Source organism: Cimex lectularius, unplaced genomic scaffold (genome assembly GCF_000648675.2).
Source record: "Cimex lectularius strain Harlan isolate CLEC.00 unplaced genomic scaffold, Clec_2.1 scaffold215, whole genome shotgun sequence".
NCBI lineage: Eukaryota > Metazoa > Arthropoda > Insecta > Hemiptera > Cimicidae > Cimex > Cimex lectularius.
The window spans coordinates 805,669-819,605 of record NW_019392799.1 but is presented as its reverse complement, the minus strand read 5'-3'; the positions used below and the strand labels follow the sequence as shown (position 1 = coordinate 819,605).

The window sequence follows — 13,937 nt, the reverse complement described above, 5'->3', positions numbered from 1 at the left end:
AAGTCAGCTTCTTAAAAAAAATTTTTCACGAAATTCACAAAAAAACAGTTGCCTTTCTGACGTTTCTTTAAACGCATAATCATACATTGAAATGATTGCAAAGGCTCATAAAAAATTAAACTCCACACTATCTTATCGTCCTGTTAGTTGGTTACCCGTTTTTTTTAATTATTCGAAAAATTAATTGAATTAATTAATCACCAATTTGGCTTTCTCACCCATCATTTGACCACTTATCGACTTCACAGAGTTACAGATTTCATTAATACTTTCTTAAACAATTTAATCTTTAACGATGAACTGGGTTATCGACCTGCTGGAAACATGAAGTTTTTTTGGAGGATCTACGGAAGAGGTCAACACAGAGAAAAACTTCCTTTCGGTTTTCGCCGAGCTTTCGACAGTTTTTATACTGTCATCTTCAGGGCCTGTTTCATTATCATATAAAAAATAACAATTAAAAACATGAAAAAACAAATTGCACAAAAATTGAAATATCTTACTTAAACCTTAATGGGGAAATGAAACGACATGGTGTTTTGGGCACAGAAGTACATTACGTTTTTTTGGTGCTCAGCATCTAAACATTATTTAAATTGAATAAATTAATAATGAAAAATTACCACTATAAGTACAATAAAAATTAAAAAACGTGGTCGAGAAAAGGTTATCTCATAAAAGTCTAAAAAACTAGTAAAAACCTACTTTTTTTGTTTTCAGGTACATGCGATCACAGTGTGTTTCTTATATATACAACAATATTGTATTATATACAATACAATGTTGTATATATACAACTAACTTATCTTACATTTAAATTACTTTACATTAAGATCACAGATCAAAAAACAAAAAAACAACAAACCGTCTGCGACGAGCCTTTGTTCCTATCGACGAGTTTTTTTAGTTTTTTAGACTTTTATGAGGTACCTTTTCTCGACCACATTTTTTAATTTTTATTGTACTTATAGTTGTAATTTTTAATTATTAATTTATTCAATTTAAAAAATGTTTAGATGCTGAGCACGAAAAAAACGTAACGTACTTCTGCGCCCAAAACACCATGTCGTTTTATTTCCCCATTAAGGTAAGATATTTCAATTTTTTTGCAATTTGTTTTTTCATGTTTTTAATTGTTGTTTTTTATAATTGATAATAAAACAGGCCCTGAAGATGACAGTATAAAAACTGTCGAAAGCTCGGCGAAAACCGAAAGGAATTTTTTCTCTGTGTTGACCTCTTCCGTAGTTAATGTAATCTTTATTTAAAAATCTCGTAACAAGTTAAAGAAATAAACTAGCTTAGTCTACTCATCTTTTTAAATTAAAAATGAAGCAAGTGGACATAATGTAAGTGTAATTTAGGAAGTGAAGACAACAGATTCTTTAGATGAATAATGACTTTCAGACGAAAAAACATGAATAATTCCAATTAATTAAGGTTTTTAGTTGAGATAAAAAAGTCAGTGTCACGAGCGGGATTCGAACCCACGACTTTCGGGTAGATACGCCTCTGCTCTACCACTTGAGCTATCGTCACTTTGATCCACTCGGACACTAACTTCCCATCTCAACCCCACCTTTTGAATTTTCCCTCCTTTTTGCCATTTTTCAAATGTCGTGTGTATTTGATTCTCGGCGATAAATGAAATGGCCACGGAGAGCTTTAGTGAAGATATATTTCAGTTTAATTATTAAATCCATTACAGTTCGTGGTCTAATTGACCAATTAATATTGTTCAATTAATTAAGGTTTTTAGTTGAGATAAAAATGAAAAATGGCAAATAGGAGGGAAAATTCAAAAAGGTGGGGTTGAGATGGGAAGTTAGTGTCCGAGTCGATCGAAGTCACGATAGCTCAAGTGGTAGAGCAGCGGCGTATCTAGCCGAAGATCGTGGGTTCGAATCCCGCTCGTGATACTGACTTTTTTATCTCAACTATAAACCATAATTAATATAAAGATATTAATTGATCTAGCGTACCACAGAAACTAGTGAACCATGAATAATATATTTTGAAATATTGCAATGGGTTTGTCCGCGACACCCAATATGTAATTAAACTTTGAGCCCTACTTAATAACCAGAATTGCTTTACTTTATTTGTTAATAAGATGTTATTTAAGAAAATATAAGATAACGTTAGACGGAGACAAATTTCGAAAGATTACTGACACGTTCCCTGGGTTTTCATTGAAATATTTTATATAAAAATGTGATGATGATCTATAAATTGCTGATTAAATAATAAACAAAAGTAGAGTATAAAAACCCGTTTGCTCTTATTACACTATTTACCCAGCTATATATTAGTAAGAGCCCTACTAAAGCCGTCGAGTGAGTATAAAACCGTGTCCGTGTTCCTAGTGGCTCTGGCCATTCTCTAGGGGCATTGTCGACGGAAAATCCCCGAAATAATCTCCCGTCGGGTATAAATCGGTAGAATATAACCAGGCCGCAGTGCTTTAACGGAATTGCAGCCTATTCGCCTGACACGGCCCGGCGATGTTTTTAATTGAATTGGCTCGCGCTTGATCACGGTGTACAAGGTTGACGTTTTTAATTCGAACCCCTTTGAACATCAACTGAATAACAATGCCATGTATCCTTCAATAATAACAAGCCCTTCGAGAAAAGAAGCTACAACGCTGATAAGTTCTGCACCTTTTGGAAGTACAAAAATCCACATTATCAACGAGCATTCACAAAAGAAGACATGTGAAAGTAAGGAAACAATAAAAATCACACTCCAATCCATAAACCTCATGTCTTTACAAAAAATACAATAAAACGCAACATAGAAAGCTGAAAAAGAACCTCAACAGTATTATTGTCGGATTACTCAGGACTGATTGGGGTATTTGCATTTTCTTTGAAGACCGATGAGATTTAAACGAAACTATTAACAGATTGTCAAAACAATCTATTCTCGATCAATAACTGTACAATAAAATCATTGGGCAAATTTATAGAAGGTATCATTTAGATTTCATTAAAGGGTTACGATCTGAGGCCGATTGGATGTCGTAAAAGGAATTTGTGAGATGATCGGGTCTTCCAGTGATTGCTGAACAATTTTTGCCCTGGTTGGACGTGCAGTGTCATCAGTTATAAGAATTGGAACTATAAGAATGAAAAAGTGAAAGTAAACAGCTGGTGGCTATCGAGACTCGTTGTAGTACAAAACGGCTTGCAATTTGTTTTTTTCTTTAAGTTTCTGGCCATTTATGGCTTTAGAACTTTGGAATTAATATAAGTGAGGATTGTGCTTTTAAACTCTCTGTATATTCTGAGGATCCTAGTTCAAAAGTAGGGGAAAAACAGCAAGAAACGGATTGTGAGGTTAGCACTTTAAATGAACACGATCTAACAGTTGAATATCGCAAAGTTTATAGGAGAAAGCGACCTGATCCACAAATCGCTAACAAAGACCCGAGGAAATAGGCGCGTAACGAAACTGCTGTGAGTATTCCAATTCAATACAAGAAATCAATTTCAAATATTTTCTAGCACTGAAACGTCAAATAAAAATAATACTGAAACAAAATATACAAAACTTCACCGATTAATATTAAAAACATATTACAATTGCTTAAGGTTCTTAGTGGAGATAAAAAAGTCATTGGCACGAGCGGGATTCGAACCCACGATCATCGCCTAGATACGCCGCTGCTCTACTACTTGAGCTATTGTGACCTCGATCCACTAGGACACTAACTTCTCATCTCCACTCCATCTTTTGAATTTTTCCCTCCTTTTTGCCATTTTTTAAATGTCGTGTAATCTAATTGATTCTCGGCGACAATCTGATGAACTTCAAATCTGTTTATAATTTCAATTAATTAACGTTTTGGTTGAGATAAAAAAGTCAGTGTCACAAGCGGGATTCGAACCCAGGACCTTCGGCTTGATACGCCGCTACTCTACCACCTGAGTTCCACTCGGACACCAACTTCCCCACCTTTGGAATTTTCCCTCCTTTTTGCCATTTTTCGTGGTTTCGAATCCCGCTCGTGCCATTGACTTTTTTCCCTCAACCAAAACCCTTAATTAATTGTAATATATTAATTGGTCAAGCGGACCACGAAATTAGGGAATTAAAAACACAGTTACTTTCACTACAAAAATTTCGGGAAACTAGGAAGCGACAATTCTTTCATTATAAAAAACACTAAAAACTCTCTAAAACTACTTGCAAACAAACCAAAACAGAAAATTTATACAATTTTTCGGAAAAATCTCAAACTGAATTTCACACATATCAACTGCATGAAGAAAAAATTTCAGAATTTTATTAAAAGACCTTTAACTTCTTTACTCTTACAGGATTAATAATTGAATAATTAAGTAACAAAGGATGCAAAGTAGTTAATTAACAACGCTCTACCACGATTTAAACTAACATTGAACATGTGTTTTGTAGACTTATTCCGAAACACATACAATGAAAAAAGTTTATGACATCACGACACTATAATACACAATAAGAAAGATTGAAAAACCTTTTAACCCGAGCAAATTCATGCAATGCACACGGTGTCAAGACGTCGGGCACACCAAAACCTATTGTAGATTTCAACATCGCTGTGTTCGAACTTGGATCTTGCGGAAAAATCAGAGATTTTAAAGCGACATGTGCAAACTGCGGAAGTGATCACCCTGCAAACTACATAAGGTTCAATGCCTTCAAAACTTACAAACAGCATGCACAAAGAACAGGGAACAATAGTACAACATCGAACCTACCCCAGATAGATGTCATCAATTTTTTGTCGCTTTCTTACAAGAAGAGCGAAGCCCTACCATCACCAACATGGGTAAATTCTCAGACAAGAACAACAGTCAACAGGTTGAAGAAGGTATGCCGCTGGTTTCCAACATTTCCTAATACAAATAAGTTGACTTATCTATCCTCTTTTTGATATGCTAGGGGTATTCTCTATCTTTATGTTAAACTTGTTAGGTCGTGTAAAATCGAGAAAAATGATGACGTAAACTGGTAAGAATCGGCTAAATCGGTAAGAATTGCCCTATGGTATGTCGAAAATGTAGTCACATTGTTAACATTTAGGGCGTTGGTAACCAACATGGCAGCCATGAATTTAACAGCTGTTTTCTGTTTACACGTATTTTTATTCTTAAATGAAATAAATATGCGTTAATTAAATCAGACCAATACATTTCTTTTGTTAATTTCTGATCTGTCATTATACTCTCATTCATAATAGATACATCCCCTATCTTATAAAGTTGTAGGCTGTTAGACGTTAGGATATAAATTAGGTATGTCGTCATGAATTAAACTTTGTCATTTGTTAGTACTTTTCGAGTGCATAGCATTTTGACTGAAAAGTTAATTAATTTTCCTTTTTTTAATAACTTCTGGCATCTTAAAATTTAACACAAAACAAAACAAAAACAAGCTTTCAAGAACTGTTATAGCTTCATTAAATTCACTAGTTTTGTGGTCGGCTTGACCAATTAATATCTTTCAATTAATTAAGGTTTTTAGTTGAGATAAAAAAATCATGTCACGAGTGGGATTCGAACCCAAAATATTCGGCTAGATACGCCGCTGCTCTACCACTTGATCTATCGTGACTTCGATCCACTCGGACACTAACTTCCCGTCTCAACCCCAACTTTTGAATTTTCCCACCTTTTTACCATTTTTCAAATGTCGTGTAATCTATTTGATTCTCGGCGACAATTATACGACGTTTGAAAAAAGGCAAAAAGTATGGGAAATTCTAAAGGTGGGGTTGAGGTGGGAAGTTAGTGTCCGAGTAGATCGAAGTCACGATAGTTCAAGTGGGAGAGCAGCGGCGTATCTGGACGAAGGTCGTGTGTTCGAATCCCGCATTACTTCATGTCTTTCTTAAACAAAGTAATTCTTATTTAACAAAATCTTGTAAATATGTTAAAGAAATAAACTAGCTTAGGCTACTCATATTTTTATTAATAACGAGGTAAGTGGACATAATGTAAGTGTAATTTAGGAAGTGAAGACAATAGATTCTTTAGATGAATAATGACTTTCAGATGAAGTGGTGTGAAACAGGTCACTTTGAAGGGAGTAATCGCCAGATTCGATCCTGACTGGACGGTTCGGAAGCCTCCTGCTGGAACCAGACGTCAGCTGGTACTCCGCCACCCAGGGTTTCTCGTCTTCGGCCGAAAATACAGTATCCGTATCGGAAATGCAAGAACTTATTATAGACATCGACCTCGAAGACGGGACTTCATCGTTGTACGAGCCGAAGAAGATTTGCGGTGGGTTGACCAAGACCTCGCGAATCGCTTCCAGGTAGAAGTTCATCCTGTCTTCGTCTTCGACCGGAGCCGACCTTTCGATATCTTCAACGATCTCTTCCAGCCTTTCCAATATGGCTTTGGCCTACAAATCTAGTTTTAGACAAAAGAAACAATGTTGGTTTTTTTTAAACTGAATTTTACGGACTTCCGACCAGTTTTGGATCCAGGCTTTTCTAAGCTTCTTAGAGTCGAAATCAAACCTGTTGTCCAATCTTGTCGCAGCCTGTAGTTTTTCATGAACGCTTATATATATTTTGCCTGAAAAATTTTTGATACACTGAAAACCATGTTTTACGTGAACAATTAATATATACAGTGCCTACGCCAATCATAATCTAGCAAACTCAGTTGAAGAACTGCAGCAAAGGATACAAAATTTTTTACATTCATCTCCCTGATTCTAATGCTCTGAGCACTGGTGAAAAGTGGTTAAAAAGAGCGAATATTTGCATCTTTACGCAAGACAGGCAGTTCGAACATGAAATGTGATTAATAAATAGCAAACGTAATGTCTATTTTGTCCAAACTTTTTCCCATTACTTTGTCATTTTTTGCTCAAATAAAATCCGATTGGGTCATTCCTTTCAGCGTACAAAATCCATTAAAATGATATGTCAGGATATAAGGTCGTATTTGACATTTTAAAATTGAACTGGACCCGATAATTTTTCCCAACCCTGTATAATTTTTCTCAAAAAATGGAAAAAATTTGAAGTAGATTAAAAAATATTAAAGACTTAGCGCCTTTTGGTCAAGAGAAATTCAACCGGTCCATCTAAAAAGGACACTGTATATGTGATATTTTTGTGCCAAAAACGTAGATATAACTACCGCTTAAAATAATCACAATTTTTTAAACATCAAAAACTTTTGAGTTTTTTAGTCTAACAAAAATGTTTAATACAACTAAATTGAAAAAAATGCTGAAAAACATTTTATAATTTAGAATTGATTTAATTGTATGATTTATAATTCAATTAATTAAGATTTTTAGTTGAGATAAAAAAATCAGTGTCATGAGCGGGATTCGAACCCACGACCTTCGGCTTGATACGCCGCTGCGCTACCACTTGAGCTATCGTGACTTCGATCCGCTCGGACACTAACTTCCCATCTCAACCCCACCTTTTGAATTTTCCCTCCTTTTTGTCATTTTTCAATGATTTATTTCTCTTGTGTTAACAATGTTCTCTGCGCTTAGAATTCTTTGAATATAAATATTGCTTTTTAAAATAATTCAAATTCCTGTGAAGGAATTTCTCAATAAACTTCCTAATTGGTTTATTTGGCTGTATGTGGAAGCGAGCACTTATCTACCATAGGACAATGCAAAGGCTTACGTAAAGTTGAAACAAGTGTTTCCATTTCCTTTTTGGGAAGCTGTAGCATTTCAACCCTGACTTCGAATTTGAGTATCGCGAGTTTGATTTTTGTCGATTCCACATCTATTTCTTTCCTCAGCCTTCCCAAGTCTGACATAGACTGCCTCAAACAGAATCTCATCATTGTTGATATTGATTTATGAGAGAGAAAAACTAGAACCAGAAAACTAGAAATACTTGAAATTGTTGTGTTTAAAACACCTGATTGGATTTTTATCAACAAAAAAATTTTCTGATATATTTTATTATGCATTTTTTTAAGAAAAAACTATGTTGTTTTAAGGCAAGTCTTTCATATAATTCAGCAAAATCGGTCCGTTTTGGTGCTTAATCTTCAACTGAATAAACAGGTAATTGTTGGATTAGACCATTATTTGTCAGAATTCATCATAAGAACCATGTCAAAAAGAAGATATGAGACCATTTCAAGTACGCTTATGAATAATGAAAGAAAATGTGCGATCCCAATTTTTTTCTGAATTTTTCTATATGCCTAACCATTTTATTTTGATTTATAGAAAAACGTCCGGTATTTGACTCTTGCCCTTCCAGTTATGATAAAATTATTAATATATTAACTATTCCTGTATAAAATTATCCATATAGAGGTATTGAGAATAATGAATTGCAAGATGTTTCTACGGTTTTGGGATAAGACGACTATGGATCCAACCCTTGGACGTCTTGAGTACCGGGATTAGGGATGCCCGGCTGAATAATTCAACTCCGTCCGCCCCCAGCCGTGCATCTTATATGCCCCACGTTTCGTTTTTGAACATTACGTCCCTCAAACTTCACTTTCACTGTTATAATTTTTATATTATGTCCTTCCTGAATGCGCTGAGATTTTCAACGTGCCTTTCACCACTAAATCACATAACGCAGTATTACACTTGAAAACGAGGAGGGAGGAAACTGGTGCTTTAATTTGGCACGAGATAAAATAAAAAAAAGATTTTTGAAAAATATACCCGCTTTCAGCCAACCTTGACACACTATGCTTACATTTTTATGTGAATTACATTTACTTTTAATTTAATTGAGGACGTGGAAATATCCGAAGTCTGTAAAACAATTTACGAAATAATTAAAATGTACAAAAAACACCATTATGTAGTTTAACATTTCAACACCAATACCATGTTATTTTTAAAACCTCCAAGAAGAAAAAAGACTTTTAATAGTGTTCGGTTTTCAGGAGCCTACTTAAAAAGATGGTGTACGTACCCATTTCTGATAATCACAAGTCGTCTCCAGACATTGCTTTCCCGTATACTCGGTCGTCCTAAAAAGGACAATGAGGATCTTCAACGTCCGCACCTAGCCTTCCGGCCTTACAGGACGTTTTGATTCTCAAGATGAGAGCTGACGCACCTCCGCATACGACAGAAGGTGTTACTGCCGGAACGTTGGTGTAGAGGTACCCTCAGCAGGTCAGCCCCGAGAGCCCAAGACAACCTCGCTCTCCGGTTGCCCATTCCGAGTGATCGGTTCGGCATTAAGCTTCGAACCGAATGCCGCGGACAAAGGGCTACCTAAGCCGAAATCTCACTGGTCACCCGCGCGGTCCCTAGATAGAGAAGGCCACTCCCAGAGTAGTGGCGCTTCCCTAGCGTAAAAACTACCGGATCCGATCCGGCCGCGGTTTTGTTTAAAGTGGAATTGGTAACCACTCCTAGAGGAGACCGACTACGGTAAAAGCCTCCAATCGAGCTCAGCCTACAGCTACGTGCAAAGCATACTCGAACAGGAGCAACCGATTCACTACCCGTTCCAATCCGCCTCACGCATTCGAGGACTTTTCAGCGTAATCATAGCGTCCTCAACGCTTATACTCTGCCGTCCGATAGCCGTATCCCGTAAGGCCGGGTGTATTACGATGGTTATGCGCAAATTTCGTGCGAAGATCTCAGAAGACAGTCTCTTCTCTAAGACCCCGCCAGGGGCGACACCACGAATCACTACGAGTCCATTCCCATTGTAACAGGGCCTGAACCTTGGAGCATTTCTGTTATCCTGTAGTCCAGAAGGTTATGCACCCTCCCCCGTCTATGCAGCCAGGATCTCGTACCCTAACCCTCTGATAAGGCACCCGCCGCCCCATGCCGACCCGAGATCGACACAAGTACAGCTTGTGCTTTAGAGAGGTTGCCACGCCCTCAGGGTTGCACCATTATTTTGAGCCCGGACGCACTCCTTGTTGACAAGAGTTGGGAGGGGTCACAGGTGACGACATTTTTGATAATTTCCCTTATGAAGCAAATGTTTTGCTGGACTATATATTGCATCTTGAAACCTTCGCAGTCCTGATTTTTATTTTAACTTTAAAACTTAATTTTTCGTAAGTTCAGAAAACCCGCTTGTGGATTAACCAAAATCACAACCTCTGAGGTTATCAACTAAAACGTTACCTGGTTCTCATAAAGCCAATGAAAAAAAAAATACGGACTTTCAAACATCCCTTCTAAGGAGAATATCAGCGGTGGCCGTTTTTTCACAAATCTTTTATCAAGCGACTCCATCCAATTCTCTTTTGCAAATATTTAATGTTGACTAAATCGTTAATTTACAGTCAGATCTTCCTTAAAACAAATAACAACAATATAAGAAAAGTTAATTTCGAGGAATAGCCGTTGAAGGATGTTGCATGCCTGTCAATGTGACCAGGATCGTCATTACTGCCCAAATACTGTAGTGCGTCGGCATTACTGGAACATGTAGTACTGCTGCCCAGGAATTCCTTCTGAACTTAACAACACTACATATCCTCTTCCAGAAATAGTTTAGGGCCAATTCACAGTCTAATGAAATGGACATTTTAAAAGCCTACGCCTGTATAAAAAGGAGCATTTAAAGCTTCTGTAACATCAGGGGGACAAGTTCCTGGGGATGATCCCAAATGAATTCAGATCCTGGGGATGATCCCAAAAAATTCACATCCTGGGGATGATTCAAAATAAATTCAGATCCTGGGGATGATCCCAAAAGAATTCAGATCCTGGAGATGATCCCAAAAGAATTCAGATCCTGGGGATGATCCCAAAAGAATTCAGATCTGATAAGGACCCGATAGACCAGACTGGGAGAAAAAGATCTTATTTAATGCGACTATGATATACAGGGTGCTCTGGTGACTGGATGGGGGTCAGGACGTGGTAACGATGGAACTAGAATCTTAGCATGCCTTCAGCCTTTCTTTCAATGACATTCTGGCAAAATTTTTAGCTATTGAACTCTGTATCAGGAAGATCAAAAGACTGACTATTACCAAAACAAATATACCCATTGTCTAGTAGTCTGATGTCACTATGAGGCAACTGTCTCATGGGTTTTTGAATAAAGTCCCTGTCAGACCATGTGGGAAAAAACAAATTATTTCTATTTGCAAACCAGTGCGTACAGGGCAAACAAGACACGAGAAAGAAGATAAATTGGCCAAGGAAAAATTAAACAAGAAACATATCGACTAAAACATATAACATATATAGTATATAGATTGGAGAGTTTTGGAAAAGAGCGCCAGCCTGAAAGAGGGCGCCACAAAAAGATCAAGAGTTTTCGCGGAAAAAACCTCTCGGATGAAAAAAAGGATTTTTCGCTCTCTTCTCTCTTGGATCGATCACGTGAATACGGACATTTGATTTCTAGTCTCTCCTAATTTTAAACATTAATATTTCATATCTCAGTTGAGTGTAGATTGTGAGTATTATAATTTTTATTGTATGTTAATTAATGTTTTCTATTTTTTTTAATTAGAGGATTAACTTTTATTTAAATTTTCTTTTTTCTTTTCTTGTTTAAACCTTTTTTTCTGAGGAGATCCACATAGTTACCATAAGCATATATCTTTGAATAAATAGAAATGTATTCCAAAACAGAGAAATGTAAAAATACCATCGCAAAAGATAATGGCATAACTGCGAAACCTTGGACTTCGTTGGACTAGGGGGAAAGTAGGATTATTGAGTAGTCACTACAGATTCAGGAGGCATATGTATAAACGCGGAGAGAAAAAAATGAGCTGCGCTCGAGAAGATGAAAAAGCCAAAACCTGCAGGATATACGCGGAAGCCTTTAACAAAGCTTTGGGATCTGGTAAAAAAAGCTAAGGCTTAACAAAAACCTCTAGACAATATTGGATAAATGATTTCCTCTTTCTTTCATTGAGTTATTTAGTCACTATTAAATTGGCACACTGTATATTAAATTTTAAATAACAGGTTTTTAGCTTATTATGAAAACCTTATAGGAAATTACTGTTTTACCGGAAAGAATTTTCCACTGATCCTCTTTTTCAAAATTGCTTCGAATTCATCCGGTGGATCCAGGCCGGCTGACTGGAATATTGACACCTAAACGTGTCTGGTGGTGGGGAGAGGACACAAGCCTCGCTGCATTTGCATTTCCGGCTCCTATCTCCCAGCGGAGCAACACAACACAGATATATACGTACACCCAACCAGAGCGATTCTCATGAATATGAAAATTTCCGGTTTACTAACCCCCTCGCGCTCGGCTTCGGCTCAATCCTCAGACAACATTGCGGACACGCCCTCCGATTTGCCCATGTAAAACATATAACGAGGGAGACATGTTTGTATTACAAATTTAAAAATGAAAACACTTCATTATTATAAAAAGGATGTAGAACATAATAGGTAATGCGAAAAAAAACCATAATAACAATAGCAATATAATGTCAGAATTGCACCAGTAAGAGCTAGCAAATTTGGCCAGATAAACTCACATATACAGATCACTTCTTAATACACTCGCATGTCTTCACTGTTACAGTTTATTAGGTATAATAATTATCTAAAAAAATTATATTAAAAATCAAGGATAACTCAAGGTTGAAAAAAAACACTCTTCAAGTGTATACTAGGCTCTGGCTGTTATGCCATTTCTATCTCTTAACGTAAAGGCCATTTAGAAGCAAAGTTAGCTTTAGAAGAGGTCAAAATACTTTTTGAAAAATTGCGAATCATGTTTATATCAATGAACGCCTCATTGTTCTTTTTAGAACCGTCTTGTCTGTTATAAATTTTATCTGTCCAAAACTACCATTTTAAACTAAAACATAATGAATCAATTTCATACAGAAATTTTTTTGCAACGTTTTTATGAAGTAATTTTTTTCTCAAAAGGGGAAAATGCAAGCTCCTTTCGGTCGTACACCTTTCTCAAAATTCCTCCATCATACAAAAACGTTCCTTATTTCATAAAACATCATAAAAATTCCTAGTCATCGTTGATTAAATAAAACTGGAATTGTAAAATTTGTCCCAAATGTTGGTTGTGCTAAAAATTAAGGAATCTCATTAATAGAAATGATAAATGATGGAGTGAGTGTGGTGTTCAATCCTTTTTAAAAAGATAGTTCCTACTCACAGTAAGTTTTTTTGCAACGATCCGGATTTCGAGCTTTTAGTTCATCATCTGGTTAAAGGACTTCTACAACCACGTCTCTCGACATGAATTGCAAAAGTGTTGCTGATACCCCCGCCAACGCGACGTTCCAATGAACAGCTGGTTTTTTAATGGCGCCCAATTTTAACGAGCGAAAAGCGAGAATTATAACACAAATAAATATTACAACACTAAATACTGTAAGAAATTAATTATAAATTAGTNATGACACCTTTTTGATCAGTTTTAATTAATTCAGCATAACGTCCGTTCTCCCAAGAATATTTTTTTTAAGTAAAACCTCCTGTGCTCAGAACGAAATTGCATTCATAAGATTCTAAATTTTAAAAGGGCTTAAATAATTTTCTAAATTTAGAAAATCAAAAGTTGTCATTTCCATTTTCGTTCATCAATCTGAAAGAACTGTTTTTTTATTTTCTTAAAGTATAAAAAATAAACAATCATAGTGTTTCATCACAAGGAGCTGAACAATATTACGTACATGTACAAAGAACGCAAAAATTTGACAATATTTTAGCTAAAAATTTAACGAATCATTATATTTAGAAAACAAAAAGTTAGGAATTTTATGTATAATAAGAAAAAAAAAATTTTTTTAATGGATCTAATACATTTTGAGAAAATGGTACCAAAAAATGGTAATGTTTTGTCCTGTTCTAATTAGGCCAACTCCAAATCCATCAAATCCTGTATGTATACTACGATAGATTTATACAAAACTGCGGTTGTAGAAAAAATTTGCGATAAAATTTATAGCATTTTATATACATGAATTTCATAAGATAGTTATTTAAAAAAAATTCACTAGTAT

General features: G+C 35.9%; 1 protein-coding gene and 1 long non-coding RNA gene across 3 annotated transcripts; one reads left to right on the top strand and one right to left on the bottom strand.

The window, feature by feature from the left end:
• Positions 1 to 1,336: 1,336 nt before the first annotated feature.
• LOC106665710 lies at positions 1,337 to 7,916 on the bottom strand. Of its 2 annotated transcripts, XM_014392363.1 has the most exons (4): positions 7,655 to 7,916; positions 6,460 to 6,572; positions 5,995 to 6,396; positions 1,337 to 1,360 (listed from the first exon to the last, which is right to left on the bottom strand). In XM_014392363.1, exons 1-3 carry the CDS (start codon positions 7,818 to 7,820, stop codon positions 5,995 to 5,997), a joined length of 681 nt encoding a protein of 226 aa, XP_014247849.1. In that variant the 5' UTR covers positions 7,821 to 7,916; the 3' UTR covers positions 1,337 to 1,360. The 2 variants fall into 2 exon arrangements, with proteins under 2 accessions (XP_014247849.1, XP_014247839.1); XM_014392353.2 differs by lacking the exon at positions 1,337 to 1,360 and having other exon boundaries at positions 5,943 to 6,396.
• Positions 2,364 to 6,239, top strand: LOC106665719. Its single transcript, XR_001340339.2, has 3 exons — positions 2,364 to 3,461; positions 4,423 to 4,858; positions 6,042 to 6,239. It is a non-coding gene; the product is annotated as an uncharacterized LOC106665719 (long non-coding RNA).
• Positions 7,917 to 13,937: the final 6,021 nt, after the last annotated feature.